Genomic DNA, 13448 nt, shown 5'->3' on the forward strand with positions numbered 1-13448 from the left:
CCAAAGGATTCGTATACATAGGCAAAAAAACCGTTTGTGCGCGCAACATCCGGTTCGGGAGTTATTAGTGAAACAAAATTCCAAAAGCTTAAACGCGGAGGTGTACCAAAAGTCTCATTATGAACCTATGCTCTTCAAATTTTGCACGAAAACACACATTACTATGAAGATCGTTTTGGTACCGAACCAGCTCTCTACCATTTTTTTCAAAATTTAAATTAATTTTTAAAATTTTTGAAATCATTTTAAAATTTGAAAAAAATATTAAAAAGCTGGTTCGGTACCAAAACGATCTTCATAGTAATGTGCCTTTTCGTGCAAAATTTGAAGAGCATCGGTTCATAATGAGACTTTTGGTACACCTCAGCGCGTTTAAACTTTTGGAATTTTATTTCACTAATAACTCCCGAATCGGATATTGCGCGCGTAAACGGATTTCAGGCCTACGTATACAAATCCTTTGGCTACAAAATGTCATAAAGCAATGCAAAAAAAGTGTTTAGGAGTGCGCGACAGCGAAAGTTCCCGTGTAGGTACCCGAATTTGGTACTATGTACCGGGCCAAATCCCTTAAAACCTGGTAAAACCATCTTCTGACCACTGGTTAATAAAGAAAAACAAAAATCTATTGGCACACCTATGGAAAATATGGAATTTTTTAAGGCCAAGCTGGACTAAAACTGACCACGCGTTGACGAGTCTATAAAAACGGCGCATAAATACGTTTTAGTCGGTAAGATTGTATGAATACAAGGTAGCCTCGCGCATCCGCGCTCGGCACTTATGTACTGGATAGTATTAGCTTTATTTGGAAAGGTCATTAAAAATATAAAAAAGCCAGAATTATAGAAGAAAAGTTTTTTAAGACTATGATTTTAATCGTATATAGGCTTTCGTAGTCGTATTTGATAAGACGTATTGATGTTTTAACGATCTTAATTTTTCACGTTCCGACGTTCTCATGTTCCGACGTTCTGAATTTCTGATGTTCTGACGTTTAAAACGTTTCACGTTCTGATGTTCTGACGTTCTGACTTCTGACATTCTGATATTCTGACGGTCTGACGTTTCAGAATTTTCACGTTTTGACGTTCTGATGTTCTGAGGTTGAGACGTTCAAAATTTCTGACGTTCTTAATTTTATACGTTCTGACGTTCTAATTTTTTTGACGTTCTAATATTCTGACTTTCTGATGTTCTGACGTCCTGAATTTCTGACGTTCTGACCTTTTAAATTTTTCACGTTTTGATGTTCTGACGTTCTGACCTTTCAAATTTTTCACGTTCTGACTTCTGATATTCTTACGTTCTGACGTTTTGATGTTCTGACGTTCTGCCCTTTCAAATTTTTCACGTTCTGACGTTTTGATGTTCTGACGTTCTGACCTTTTAAATTTTTCACGTCCTGACTTCTGATATTCTTACGTTCTGACGTTTTGATGTTCTGACGTTCCGATCTTTTAAATTTTTCACATTTTGACGTTTTGATGTTCTGACGTTCTGACCTTTCAAATTTTTCACGTTCTGACTTCTGATATTCTGTTCTGACGTTTTGATGTTCTGACGTTCTGCCCTTTCAGATTTTTCACGTCCTGACTTCTGATATTCTGACGTTCTGACGTTTTGATGTTCTGACCTCTAAAATTTTTCACGTCCTGACTTCTGATATTCTGACGTTCTGACGTTTTGATGTTCTGACGTTCTGAATTTCTGACGTTCTAACCTTTTAAATTTTTCACGTTCTGACTTCTGATATTCTGACGTTCTGACGTTTTGATGTTCTGACGTTCTTAATTTCTTACGTTCAGACATTCTAAGGTTCTTAATTCTGATTATCTGACATTCTGTTTTCTGACGTTCTCATCTTCTGATATTCTGAGTACTGTATATGCGACATAAGGTGCGCTGTACTTTACCTTTTATGGACGTTTTCCAAATTAGGTAAATTTACGTACTATTAACACAATAATTATCATCCATACTAAAAAGCAAGTACGAGTATGTATGCATCCGCTATAAGGGAATTTTAGATTTCTCATGGTTCAGGCTCCGTCCACTAGAAACTACTGCGTCACATAAACAGTACGTTACCAGATTGAACAGCGTTTAAAATGCTTGTACGGATGCACACTTGCAGTGACGTACAGCTGAAAAATAAATCGAGTCGAGAGTGCCGAGAGCGTGACCAACCTGCTCTCGGGGAGGCGGTTAGAGCACATAAAAAAGATCCACAGGCAGCATGCGCTGGCTTGTCGCTCAGCCATACGGCTGAGCCGTTGCACAGATCCACGCAAGGCAGATAGTTTTTACGCGTCAGCCAACGACGTTAGGTTACGGCGCCTTACGTCGCGAACGGACGTAAATCAACCCGTAACGCCAACTTCTACCCGCAAGTCGAACTGGACGGAACTTGTTTTGTGAAATCTAAAATTCGCTATAGTCTCCGTGGTTACAGTCATTATTTTAAGTACTTTTTATTGCTGTGCAGGAATACGTCTTCGAGTGCTCTTTACGTTTCCTATACTTAAAACGTGGTAAAACCATCTTCTGACCACTGGCTAATAAAAAAAAAACAAAAATCTATTGGCAAACCTATGGAAAATATGGAATTTTTTAAGACCGAGCTGGACTAAAACTGACCACGCGTTGACGAGTCTATAAAAACGGCGCATAAATACGTTTTGGTCGGTAAGATTGTATGAATAGCCGCGCGCATCCGCGCTCGGCACTTAAGTACTGGATAGTATTGGCTTTGTTTTGGAAAGGTCATTATAAATATGCAAAGGCTGACGTTCGGAATTTCAGAAGTTCTGACAATTTTAATTTTTCACGTTATGAAGAATCTGATTTTCTGAGGTTCTAACGTTATGACGTTCTTACGTTCTAACGTTCTGATGCTCTTATTTTATGACGTTCTTACGTTTTGACGTTCTGGCGTTCTGACGTTCTGACGTTCTGATGTTCTTACTTTATGACGTTTTGATGTTCTGGCGTTCTGAAGTTCTGAACGTTTTGACGTTCTGACGTTGTTACGTTCTGGCGTTCTTAACGTCCTAACGTTCTGACGTTGTTACGTTCTGGCGTTCTAACGTTCTCACGTTCTGACGTTCTGATGTTCTTACTTTATGAAGTTCTTACGTCAGAACGTCAAAGTTCTGTTCGTTCTAACGTTTTGACGTTCTGACGTTGTTACGTTCTGGCGTTCTAACGTTCTCACGTTCTGACGTTCTAGTGTTCTTACTTTATGACGTTATGACGTCCAGCGTTCTTACGGTGTTACGTTCTAACGTTCTAATGTCCTAACGTTTTGACGTTCTGACGTTCTAACGTTCTAACGTTCTGACGTTCTTACGTTCTAACGTTCCGATGTTCGTGCTTTATGACGTTCTTACGTTCTAACGTTCTGATGTTCTTACTTTAGGACGTTCTGACGTTCTTACGTTCTAACGTTCCGATGCTCTTACTTTATGACGTTCTGACGTTCTGACGGTGTTACGTTCTGACGTTCTTACGTTTTGAATTTCTCACGTTTTGACGCTCTGAAATACGTATGGACTTTTGCATGACGTAATAATATACATATTTTAAGTACCTAAAGAGCAAGTACGAGTATTTATGCACCCGCTATAGTCTCCGTGGTTACAGACATGTTTTAAAGCACTTTTTATTGCTGTGCAGTGAATACAGTACTTTTTCGAGTGCTCTTTACGTTTCCTATACTTAAGACCTGGTGAAACCATCTTCTGACCACTGGTTATTAAAAACAAACAAAAATCTATTGGCACACCTATGGAAAATATGGAATTTTTTAAGACAAAGCTGGACTTAAACTGACCACGAGTTATCGAAGAGTTAAAAACGGCGCATAAATACGCTTTGGTCGGTAAGCTTGTATGAATACAAGGTATCCTCGCGCATCCGCGCTCGGCACTTAAGTATTGGATAGTATTGGCATTGTTTTGGAAAGGTCGTTATAAATATATAAAGGCTGACTTTCGGAATTTTTGACGTTCTGACAATTTTAATTTTTCACGTTCTGAAGTTCTGATGTTCTGACATTCTAACGTTTTGACGGTCTTACGTTCTAACGTTCTTACTTTATGACGTTTTGCCCTTCTGGCGTTATGACGTTCTGACGTTCTGGTGTTTTGACGTGCTGACGTTATGACGTTCTGACGTTCTGACGTTATGACGTTCTGACGTTCTGACGTTCTGGCGTTCTGGCATTCTGGCATTCTGACGTTCTGACGTTCTGACGTTCTGACGTTCTAACGTTCTGACGTTCTGACGTTCTGACGTTCTGACGTTCTGACGTTCTAACGTTCTGACGTTCTAACGTTCTGACGTTCTAACGTTCTGACGTTCTAACGTTCTGACGGTCTAATAACGTTCTGGCGTTCTGGCGTTCTGGCATTCTGACGTTCTGACGTTCTGGCGTTCTGACGTTCTGGCGTTCTGACGTTCTGACGTTCTGACGTTATGACGTTCTGACGTTATGACGTTCTGACGTTCTGACGTTCTGGCGTTCTGGCGTTCTAAGGTTCTGACGTTCTGACGTTCTGACGTTCTGACGTTCTGGCATTCAGGCATTCTGACGTTCTGACGTTCTAACGTTCTGACGTTCTAACGTTCTGACGTTCTAACGTTCTAACGTTCTAACGTTATAACGTTCTGATTTTATGACGTTCTAATGTTCTGACGTTTTGATGTTCTAACGTTCTAACGTTCTGATGTTCTTACCTTATGACGTTCTGGCGTTCTAACGTTCCGATGTTTTTACTTTGTGACGTTCTGACGGTGTTACGTTCTGACGTTCATACGTATTGAATTTCTGACGTTTTGACGCTCTGAAATACGTATGGACTTTTGCATGACGTACAGTAATAATAATATATAATTCTACCTAAAGAGCAAGTATGTATGCATCCGCTATAGTCTCCGTGGTTACAGTCATTATGTTTTAAAGCACTTTTTATTGCTGTACAGTGAATACTTCTTCGAGTGCCCTTTATGTTTCCTATACTTAAGACCTGGTGAAACCATCTTTTGACCACTGGTTATTAAAAACAAACAAAAATCTATTGGCACACCTGTGGAAAATATGGAATTTTTTAAGACCAAGCTGGACTTAAACTGACCACGAATTATCGAGGAGTTAAAAACGGCGCATAAATACGCTTTGGTCGGTAAGCTTGTATGAATATATAAAGATATAAAGATAAAGATACAGTAAAACATCTCTATAAAGTACAGTACCTACTTCACTGTAGGTAATACTTTTGAATTATTTAATGCTCACATTCCGATTGGTACAATTTTTAGTACGAGCACATACCACGGCAAGCGGAATCTTGATTTTTGGTGAGGTCAAAATTTACCGGAATTATCGAATTATACGCTCCCATTGTAACTAGGACTAACAGTCTACCACCCAGTTCGCCAACGGTACATCTCGCCAACCAGACCTTCCGCTTGTTAGCAGTTCGAATCAAAGTATACAGTACCACAACCGTTCGAAGCAGAATTATCACAAACAGTTCGAATCGAAATAATAACACGAGAAAATAACCTAGAAATAACCTAAAAAACCTGAGAAAACTAAAAAACCTACTCTAAGAAACCTAAGGAGCCTAAGTGCCTAAGGAACCTAAGAAGCATAAGAAAACCTCAGATGCCAAAGAAAACCTAAGAAAAAAAAACTACGGTTGGCGTGGTGGGCTATAGTGGGGTGGTTTTCAGCTTTTCTCATAGACTCTGTACGTTGAAGTATTAGAAAGTATTAGAAAGTTTTCTTTCTATCGTATCTTTTCTTCAAAAACCGATTTGTGATGGGAAATCGACATTTCAGGGTAAATGGCCCGGTACATGTTGTCAAAAATGGGATATATACACTAAAACTTTCGCTTTCGCGCACTCCAAATCACTTTTTTGTAATACTTTATGGCATTCTAAAGCTTAATGATTTGTGTACATTGTTCTGAAAACTGTTTGCGCGCGCAACATACGGATGCCGAGATAAGGCGTACTAAAATGGATGAAAAGTTTAAGGGAAATGGCCCGGTACAAGGCGTCAGAAATAGGATACACTGAAACTTTCGCTTTCGCGCACTCCAAATCACTTTTTCGGAATACTTTATGTCATTCTAAAGCTTAATGATTTGTGCACATTGTTCTGAAAACCGTTTGCGCGCGCAACATACGGTTGCCGAGATATGGCGTACTAAAATGGGCGAAAAGTTTAATGGATTGTTGTGCATCAAATGTCTGGTTTTTTCAGGATCTCCATGTGATTTATTAATTTTCTTAGCTTTACAATTCACTTTACAATTCACAAAAGAAACATCACATCCTAATATTAACAAACAGCAGAAACATGCGGCCGGATTACGGAGAACATTTGATCTAAATGTCTGATTATTACCCGATGTTCTTGATAATTTGCTTCAAAAGACACATGAAGTGGAAAGTGAACCAACTTCAGGTTCGTAGCATTTTCCCATAATATTAAAATGGATTTTAAAGTTTTTGAAATTTATTTTAAAATCGGAAAAAAATGCCATGTATCTAAAATTGGTTCCCTTTCGACCTCATGGCCATGTGTCTTTTCCAGCAAAGTATCAAGAAGATCGGGTAATAATCATACGTACTTTTACACAACAATCCATTTAAACTTTTCATAAGTTTTAGTACGCCATATCCCGGCAACCGGATGTTGCGCGCGCAAACGGTTTTCAGAACAATGTATACCATATAAATATAAATCATCTACGCGTAGCATTAGAATGATACAAGTATCGGTCGCGCTAGCGCGCGACCAGTTGTGTTTGAGGCATGGAAGAATGAAAGAAACTACAAAATACACTTCGTAGAGCAATAAAATAGATTTTGAATAATATTTCAAATGTAAAACCCCAGCGAGGCCAGCTGCGAAAATATTTTAAACATGTAGCGGACAGTTTTCAAGCTTTCCGTTAAATTCGACCAGTTTTATAAAATTGTGAAAATTTGTAATTTTTTTGTTTGTTTTTTTCACGTTCTTAATGTAACTTTATATTGCCGATCTAGCCAACCCGAAACTTAAAATTTTTGGTACGAAAGATAACATTTAAACAGTGATAAAAAGGATGGAGTGGGATCATTTATACGATGCCCATAAAAACCATTCAGACGATATTTCAGCGCAGAATTAATGGAAACTTGTGGGAAACAATTAACACTTGCTCAAGGTGACCTCGCAGGCTACATCTTCAGCTGCTAATTGCATGTAGTATACTCCGTCTGCTATAATAAGAGTTTTAGCCATTCAGTCAAGCTCTACAGTAATTAGTAAAATAAAATAAATACATATTTATTACATTTAGAGGTTCGTGAATACCTAAGCTACCACCAGTATCACAGAGCCGCTAGGTGACTGAATACGGGACCGCGAGCCGGCTTTTAGATATTTAGAAATTAGATATATAATTGATACTTTAAACCGTGAGATACTGAGGTACTCAGTTTCCAGATATTTTTATAATTTCGAAACTCTGGAGGCTAAATAGTTAGAGGTAACGGCCCCGCTGCGCGGGGCCGAGTCGAAATATTTAGAAATATTCAGAAATTCTGGAAATGTAAAATCTTTGGAGCCGCCTTTGGAAAGATTTAAAGTTATTCTGAGGTTTTCAAACGGATTAAAAACATTTTAAAGGTTTCAAGAATTTAAAAAAATAAATTATAAGTCTGATGTAATTTAGATAGCTATTGTTTAGGTTGCTAAGCTGCGAAAGTTTTATTTGCTCATTCGAGACGTTTCCAGAATTTACTGGAAAGTTCTGTGTACTTCAAACGTTAAGTACTGAAAGGTTTAAACATTTTTAGAAAAGTTCTGGAAACCAAAAGGTTTTTTTCGAACAACAGGTAGGAAACTTTGAAAGACGCCGGATTTTATAAAAATATCAAAAATATCACAAACTGAATGTCGAATAGGGAGATAATTTCCAAAAATACTGACGTAGGGACGTACTTAAAACGCTAAGTACTGAAAGTTTGAAACGTTTTTAGAAAAGTTCTGGAAACCAAAAGGTTTTTTTCCAGATTACAGGTAGGAAACTTTGAAAGACGCCGGATTTTATAAAAATATCAAAAGTATCACAAACTGAATGTCGAATTAGGAGATAATTTCCAAAAAATAGGGACGTAGGGATATATGAATCTATTGATAAAGTATTACAAAAAAGTGATTCGGAGTGCGCGAAAGCGAAAGTTTTAGTTTATGTACAGTATCCCATTTTTGACGCTATGTACCGGGCCATTTTCCTTAAATGATTATTATTGTGTACTGTATTTTCACGAGTTTAAGGAACACGAAAATACCCTAGGTCTGCTTGCAGCCACCCGGGGCCTGAAGCTACGTTCAAACTGGTTCACTGACAATGCATTCTGCAACTCAGTATCTGCAGAATTGAGAATACCACGTAAATACTCGGACTGATTCAGACAGTCTAGAGGATGCGCAGCGTCAAAACGCGGACTTACATGGAGCATCTGCGACTTACATCGAAACGAGAAATAGGCGTACCAAGTCCCAATTGGCTGGACTTCGATGTAAGTCGATTTTTGCTCGATGTCTGTCGGTGGGCGTCGACGAAAACCGTTACGAAGATGGGCGTACCTTGTAACGGGTCTAAGCTACGCCCAGCTACTTACAAACTTTGCGTTCCCGCGGTTTTGATTCGTGGGTCACCATTCTGAGTTAGATCGAAGCTGCCCACCGCCAATAGCAAAATTCAAAACCACGTGATCGCTTCTCTATACTTTGAGCTTACGGCGACGGTTAAACGATAAAATCATAGGGTTTTATATCTTTTTTGAGTTTTCGGTTCTTGCCTTGTTTGTTTTTGCACTCCAAAGTGTAAAAACCGATAATCTTTTTTGCATTACTGGTGTATCTATATTGCAGGATGCTGCATTCTGGGAATCCAGATTAGACTGCGCAAGATTAGTCTTTGGCCGGGTGCGCCTCCGTTTACTGATTACTTGTTGCCTGATTATTGCTCAGATTACTTTTGATCCCATTGACTAGCGTATTGCAAATTGATTCCGATTTGCCAAAAGGTTCACAGATCCTTGTGGCTGTCTTTAACAATTTGTGGTATACTCGTCATGTATTACTGCCGTCATATCACAGGGAACCCTGCGCGCTGGCTACCCAGCTGCTGGTGCTGTTTACAGTTCACCCAGTTCTGTGCTTAATTTTTAATCTAATTCAGTGCCCCACTACGATTAATACTGCTGGACAGCCTTCCATGGTAAGTCAGAAATTGATTTATAATGGCATAGGTCAATTGCTCTGTGTAAGCATTACGCGACGCGCAAGCGGCAGTCGGGTAAAAAAACATGACGTCACGGCGCGTAAGCAGGTAAACGATTTGATTGGTAAACCAGAATTCTGGGATGGGTTTTCAGCTTACCCGTCCGCGTAACCGTTGCGCTTCGACGTCGAAGCGCAACCGTTACCCAAACTACGAGTAATTCGTAACTCTCCTGCCCAGATCAACAAAATTTTTTGTTTTTTGAACCAAAAGTGCATCCAGCGACCCAGATTGACACTTCTAAACTCAGAATCAACTTTTTTGACGTTTTACCGCATTAAAGCATCAAAAACAGATTTTTCAGTTCCACTTCAGTTTTTCCGTTGTTCAATTTCTTTCTTGGCACGGAAGCGTACTCGCCTTACGATTGGACGATATTTTTTTCGCTGAGTCATGGACAGATTTTTACCCGTTTCTCCGTTACCCGACGCGCATCGGTTACCCAAATGCAATTGACCTATACCAATATCATGTTAGTTCATCGAAGTATGAGTTGGCATAATTTGTTGGTCGCATACACTTATTTCCGATTTTTCGTCTGTATTTTATGAAAAAAATTGTATACTTGCTTAACCATGTGGCGGGTTCCCGCTTTTATCTGGTTACCCAGAAGAAATATTAAATAATTATTAACCGCAGCCTTTTTATTTATTTATCTAAAAACAATAATGCATAGCAATTCCCAAGCGCACCTTGTTTTAATGCTTTTTAACAGGTTATATGGCATTTAACTTGTTGTAATATTCAGAAAAGTTGTAATACAATGTAGAAGCATAATATATCTGCACGCATACTGTCAGTCTGTATGTCATGACAGTTGTGCGCATGCGGTCGAGTTTAGCCCGTACATACATACATGCAAGACGAGTAAACGGGCGCGGTTTTGCGTTCGATGTCTGTATGTCAAGGGTAAAAAACGTTGTAAGTAAGTCCCCGTTTTGACTCTGCGCATCCTTTCTAGTCTTCAAATACGGTCTTACCTCGTCAAAATTAGGAATCCGAACAAGGAAAAAAATTAAACTAAATGACACAGCCCAAGCCTAACGAAGCCTGCAGAAATACAGATTTACGATGCGATGTTGCCCCTCAGGGGCGCCCCCTTGCCAGGGGCAGGCCCTGCCACATACAAGCCAGATCCATTTCTGGGCCAAAAATCAAAGCAAATTTGGCCATAATAAAATAATAATGGATACCCCGAAAAAAACAGTAGTGTGCTTCTGTGAATTGTGAAATAGTGCCCCGTAATGAGCAGCAGTAAATTTAAAACTGATGTAAAATGCAATTGTTGATTTTAGAGCTCACTCAGCTCAGTGAACAGCTTTGAACATAGCTGCAGGCCCCGGGTGGCTGCGAGCAGACCTAGGGTATTTTCGTGTTCCTTAAACTCGTGAAAATACAGTACCAAAAGTCTGGTTTTTACTCGATCTTCTTGAAACTTTTCTGTAAAAGAGACATGGTCATAAATTCGAAAGGGAGCCAATATGAGGTTCATAGCGCTTTCCCCTAATTAGTTCCGCCTTTTTTTTTCAAATTCATATCCGTGCTTATGATAACTTACCTGTACGAATTATACCGTATACGTAATTCTGTACATACGTCATACACCATACAGCACGGAACTGGTCGTATGCCAGTCAGCATCGCATCCGACTGGCAAATTGAGCAAAATCGGAATTTCGTTAAGGCTCAGGGTACTAGTATTATTATATCGAGGATATAAATATTTTGAAGAATTTCGGATGCCAAACCAACACTCACCATGCTCGCGACACAATGATCCTTACTTTCATCCACGGTAGACAGACATAACGAAAGAACAGTTACTTTTGCAATGTGTAAGGCATCAAAGATGTCAAGCGAGGAAAACCCGTCAGTTTTTGAATGCAGTAATAATTTTATGTTCTGATTGAAAAAAAGAACTCTGGATTCCAGATTTTCAATGAGGAGCTTGCACTGCACGAGAAATGCAACGTCTGCATTTAATATCGCTTGCTTTCAGTGTGCCAAGGCCAGCCAGGCTGTACGTAGTATAAGCTCCTTGCGAAGCTATACAGGCTAGCTACTGTATCGTAAGCTTTCTGAGCTGATCCGGAGGCGGAGAAAGGGAACAGAGAGAACGCCTATGTTAAGCTACCGTAGAGAAATTTTCTCGCTCGAATAAATGGTTTTGGTACTTTAAACAGTAGGCTTTAAACAATAGACTATTGGTACTAGTACTTTAAACACTAAGTTTAAATATATGCTATAAGTATACCTCATCACCTGTAGAATTTCGTTTTCTTTCTGCGCCTCCGCCCGCGCCAGCGCCCAAGTATTAACATTGAGGATGTGCTACAAGCTACACAGACCCCACAAGCATCCGTTTCTACGCCAGCTCCTGTCAAACGATCTCCTCTCGGCGCCACCGTGAAGCGTAAGTGCAGTCGGGCTTTTCTTTGATTTTTTTCACACATTTCTGTATATCCAACAGATGTCAGCCTGGGCAAAAAGTTGAACGGACGCAAACGTCCAGTTTCCTCCCATCGTGTATCTGCGGCCAAACGTAAAGCGGCTAACGATCAAAATCAGGAATGGATTGAAGCGGAAGATTTTCAAGCACTTTGCCGCAGCAGTAATATTCCGCAAGGTTAGTAAAAAAAACTAGATTAGTGAGATTTAAATCTTCCTGTGTTGCATACTTGAAATTCTGCATTACTGTAGACGTGCATGACTGGTCAGCAAGCAATGTGGGGACTTGGCTGGGCTGGGCCGTGAAGAATTTCAGTCTGCCGGACATCAATATGCGTTTATTTTCGGAAATGGATGGGAACGCTGTCTGCTCATTGGGACGTGATATGTTTCGGCAGTTGGTCGGTCGGGATGACCGCGATCTCTTTTGGACGCATCTGGAAATTTTGCGCTCAAAAAATTACGCAGGTATATAACCAAATCACAAATCGTAGTCCTCACCTGGAAATCGATAGATTTGTAATGCAATTTTTTTTGCAGAAATTCCTGTGTATAGCGTTGTTCCGGCAGTTCCTGACGCTGAGCTGAGCAGTGAGTAAAAGCAGGATAAAATATTTTATGGGGAATAGTTGTGTAACGCGTTGATCTGCAGGTCCGAAGGCTCGTGTACGATTGCCCAACAAATCACCCAGCGCCACTGGATCTCCATTTGCCAAAGATTCGGGTAATGTTCAGTTGTGGACATTCCTGTTGGAACTGCTGATGAGTGGTCAGCACGCCAATGCTTTGGAATGGACCAGTAGTGATGGAGAGTTTCGGTTATTGGATCCGGAACGTGTGGCGGAATTGTGGGGTCTGCGAAAGAACAAGCCCAGCATGAATTACGAGAAAATGAGTCGTGCTTTACGGTAGGTGATGAGAGCAACTGCGTTTTTCTGGTTCTTTTACACTTAACCTACTATTTGTTATCGCTGTAGATATTATTACGACGGGAATATTCTGGCCAAGGTTCAAGGGAAACACTTCACCTACAAATTCCTCAACAACTTGTCGGAGCATGCTAATGTTAACAAGCGCATCAGTGATCCGGCGGTACAGAATCTGCCGTTGAATCTTTCGCCGCGAGCCAGTAATCCGTCCTCGCCCATGACGCCGGCGTCGCTGCGCAGCGAATCGGAACTGAGTGTGGAAGTGCCGCTGCCGCAGGAGCGTAAATCCATTGGAACGGCTCTCGATCTGCGACGTCTCAGTAGCCATAGCCTGTCGCAGGTCGCTGCCTGATTCGGGATGTCTTTTTGAGTTTTGTTGATGTTTCGTATCGTTTATGGCCATATTTGCCCGTCCATTCCACAGAGACAGGATCGATACGCACTATTTTTGTTCTTACGCCCGATTTCAGTTTTGGTATCTGTACAGTATGCCTGCTAGCTTGTTGATTTTTTGTTACTGACCATTGGACTTAGATTTCTGAATTATGTTAAATTTGGGTCGGCTGGTCGGTGTTTGGTACGATATTTTAAATGCTAGCAGTATTCTGATGTTTTTCGATGGAAGCGAGATGTTTTTCGATGTTGGCAAAAGCTCTGTTTTGACGATGCATATTTTGTGACTGGATACGCATGCACTGCTCTGAAATCTCACGAGGAA

General features: G+C 40.2%; 1 protein-coding gene across 2 annotated transcripts; it reads left to right on the forward strand.

Moving 5' to 3' along the window:
- The first annotated feature begins 9102 nt into the window (after positions 1–9102).
- LOC129588686 (DNA-binding protein Ets97D-like) lies at positions 9103–13440 on the forward strand. Of its 2 annotated transcripts, none has more exons than XM_055483029.1 (7): positions 9103–9290; positions 11622–11766; positions 11824–11979; positions 12054–12269; positions 12342–12392; positions 12454–12709; positions 12779–13440. In XM_055483029.1, exons 1-7 carry the CDS (start codon positions 9288–9290, stop codon positions 13080–13082), a joined length of 1131 nt encoding a protein of 376 aa, XP_055339004.1. In that variant the 5' UTR covers positions 9103–9287; the 3' UTR covers positions 13083–13440. The 2 variants fall into 2 exon arrangements, with proteins under 2 accessions (XP_055339004.1, XP_055339003.1); XM_055483028.1 differs by lacking the exon at positions 9103–9290 and adding an exon at positions 11085–11373.
- The last annotated feature ends 8 nt before the right edge of the window (positions 13441–13448 follow it).

Source organism: Paramacrobiotus metropolitanus, unplaced genomic scaffold, assembly GCF_019649055.1.
Source record: "Paramacrobiotus metropolitanus isolate TYO unplaced genomic scaffold, Prichtersi_v1.0 Parri_scaffold0000030, whole genome shotgun sequence".
NCBI lineage: Eukaryota > Metazoa > Tardigrada > Eutardigrada > Parachela > Macrobiotidae > Paramacrobiotus > Paramacrobiotus metropolitanus.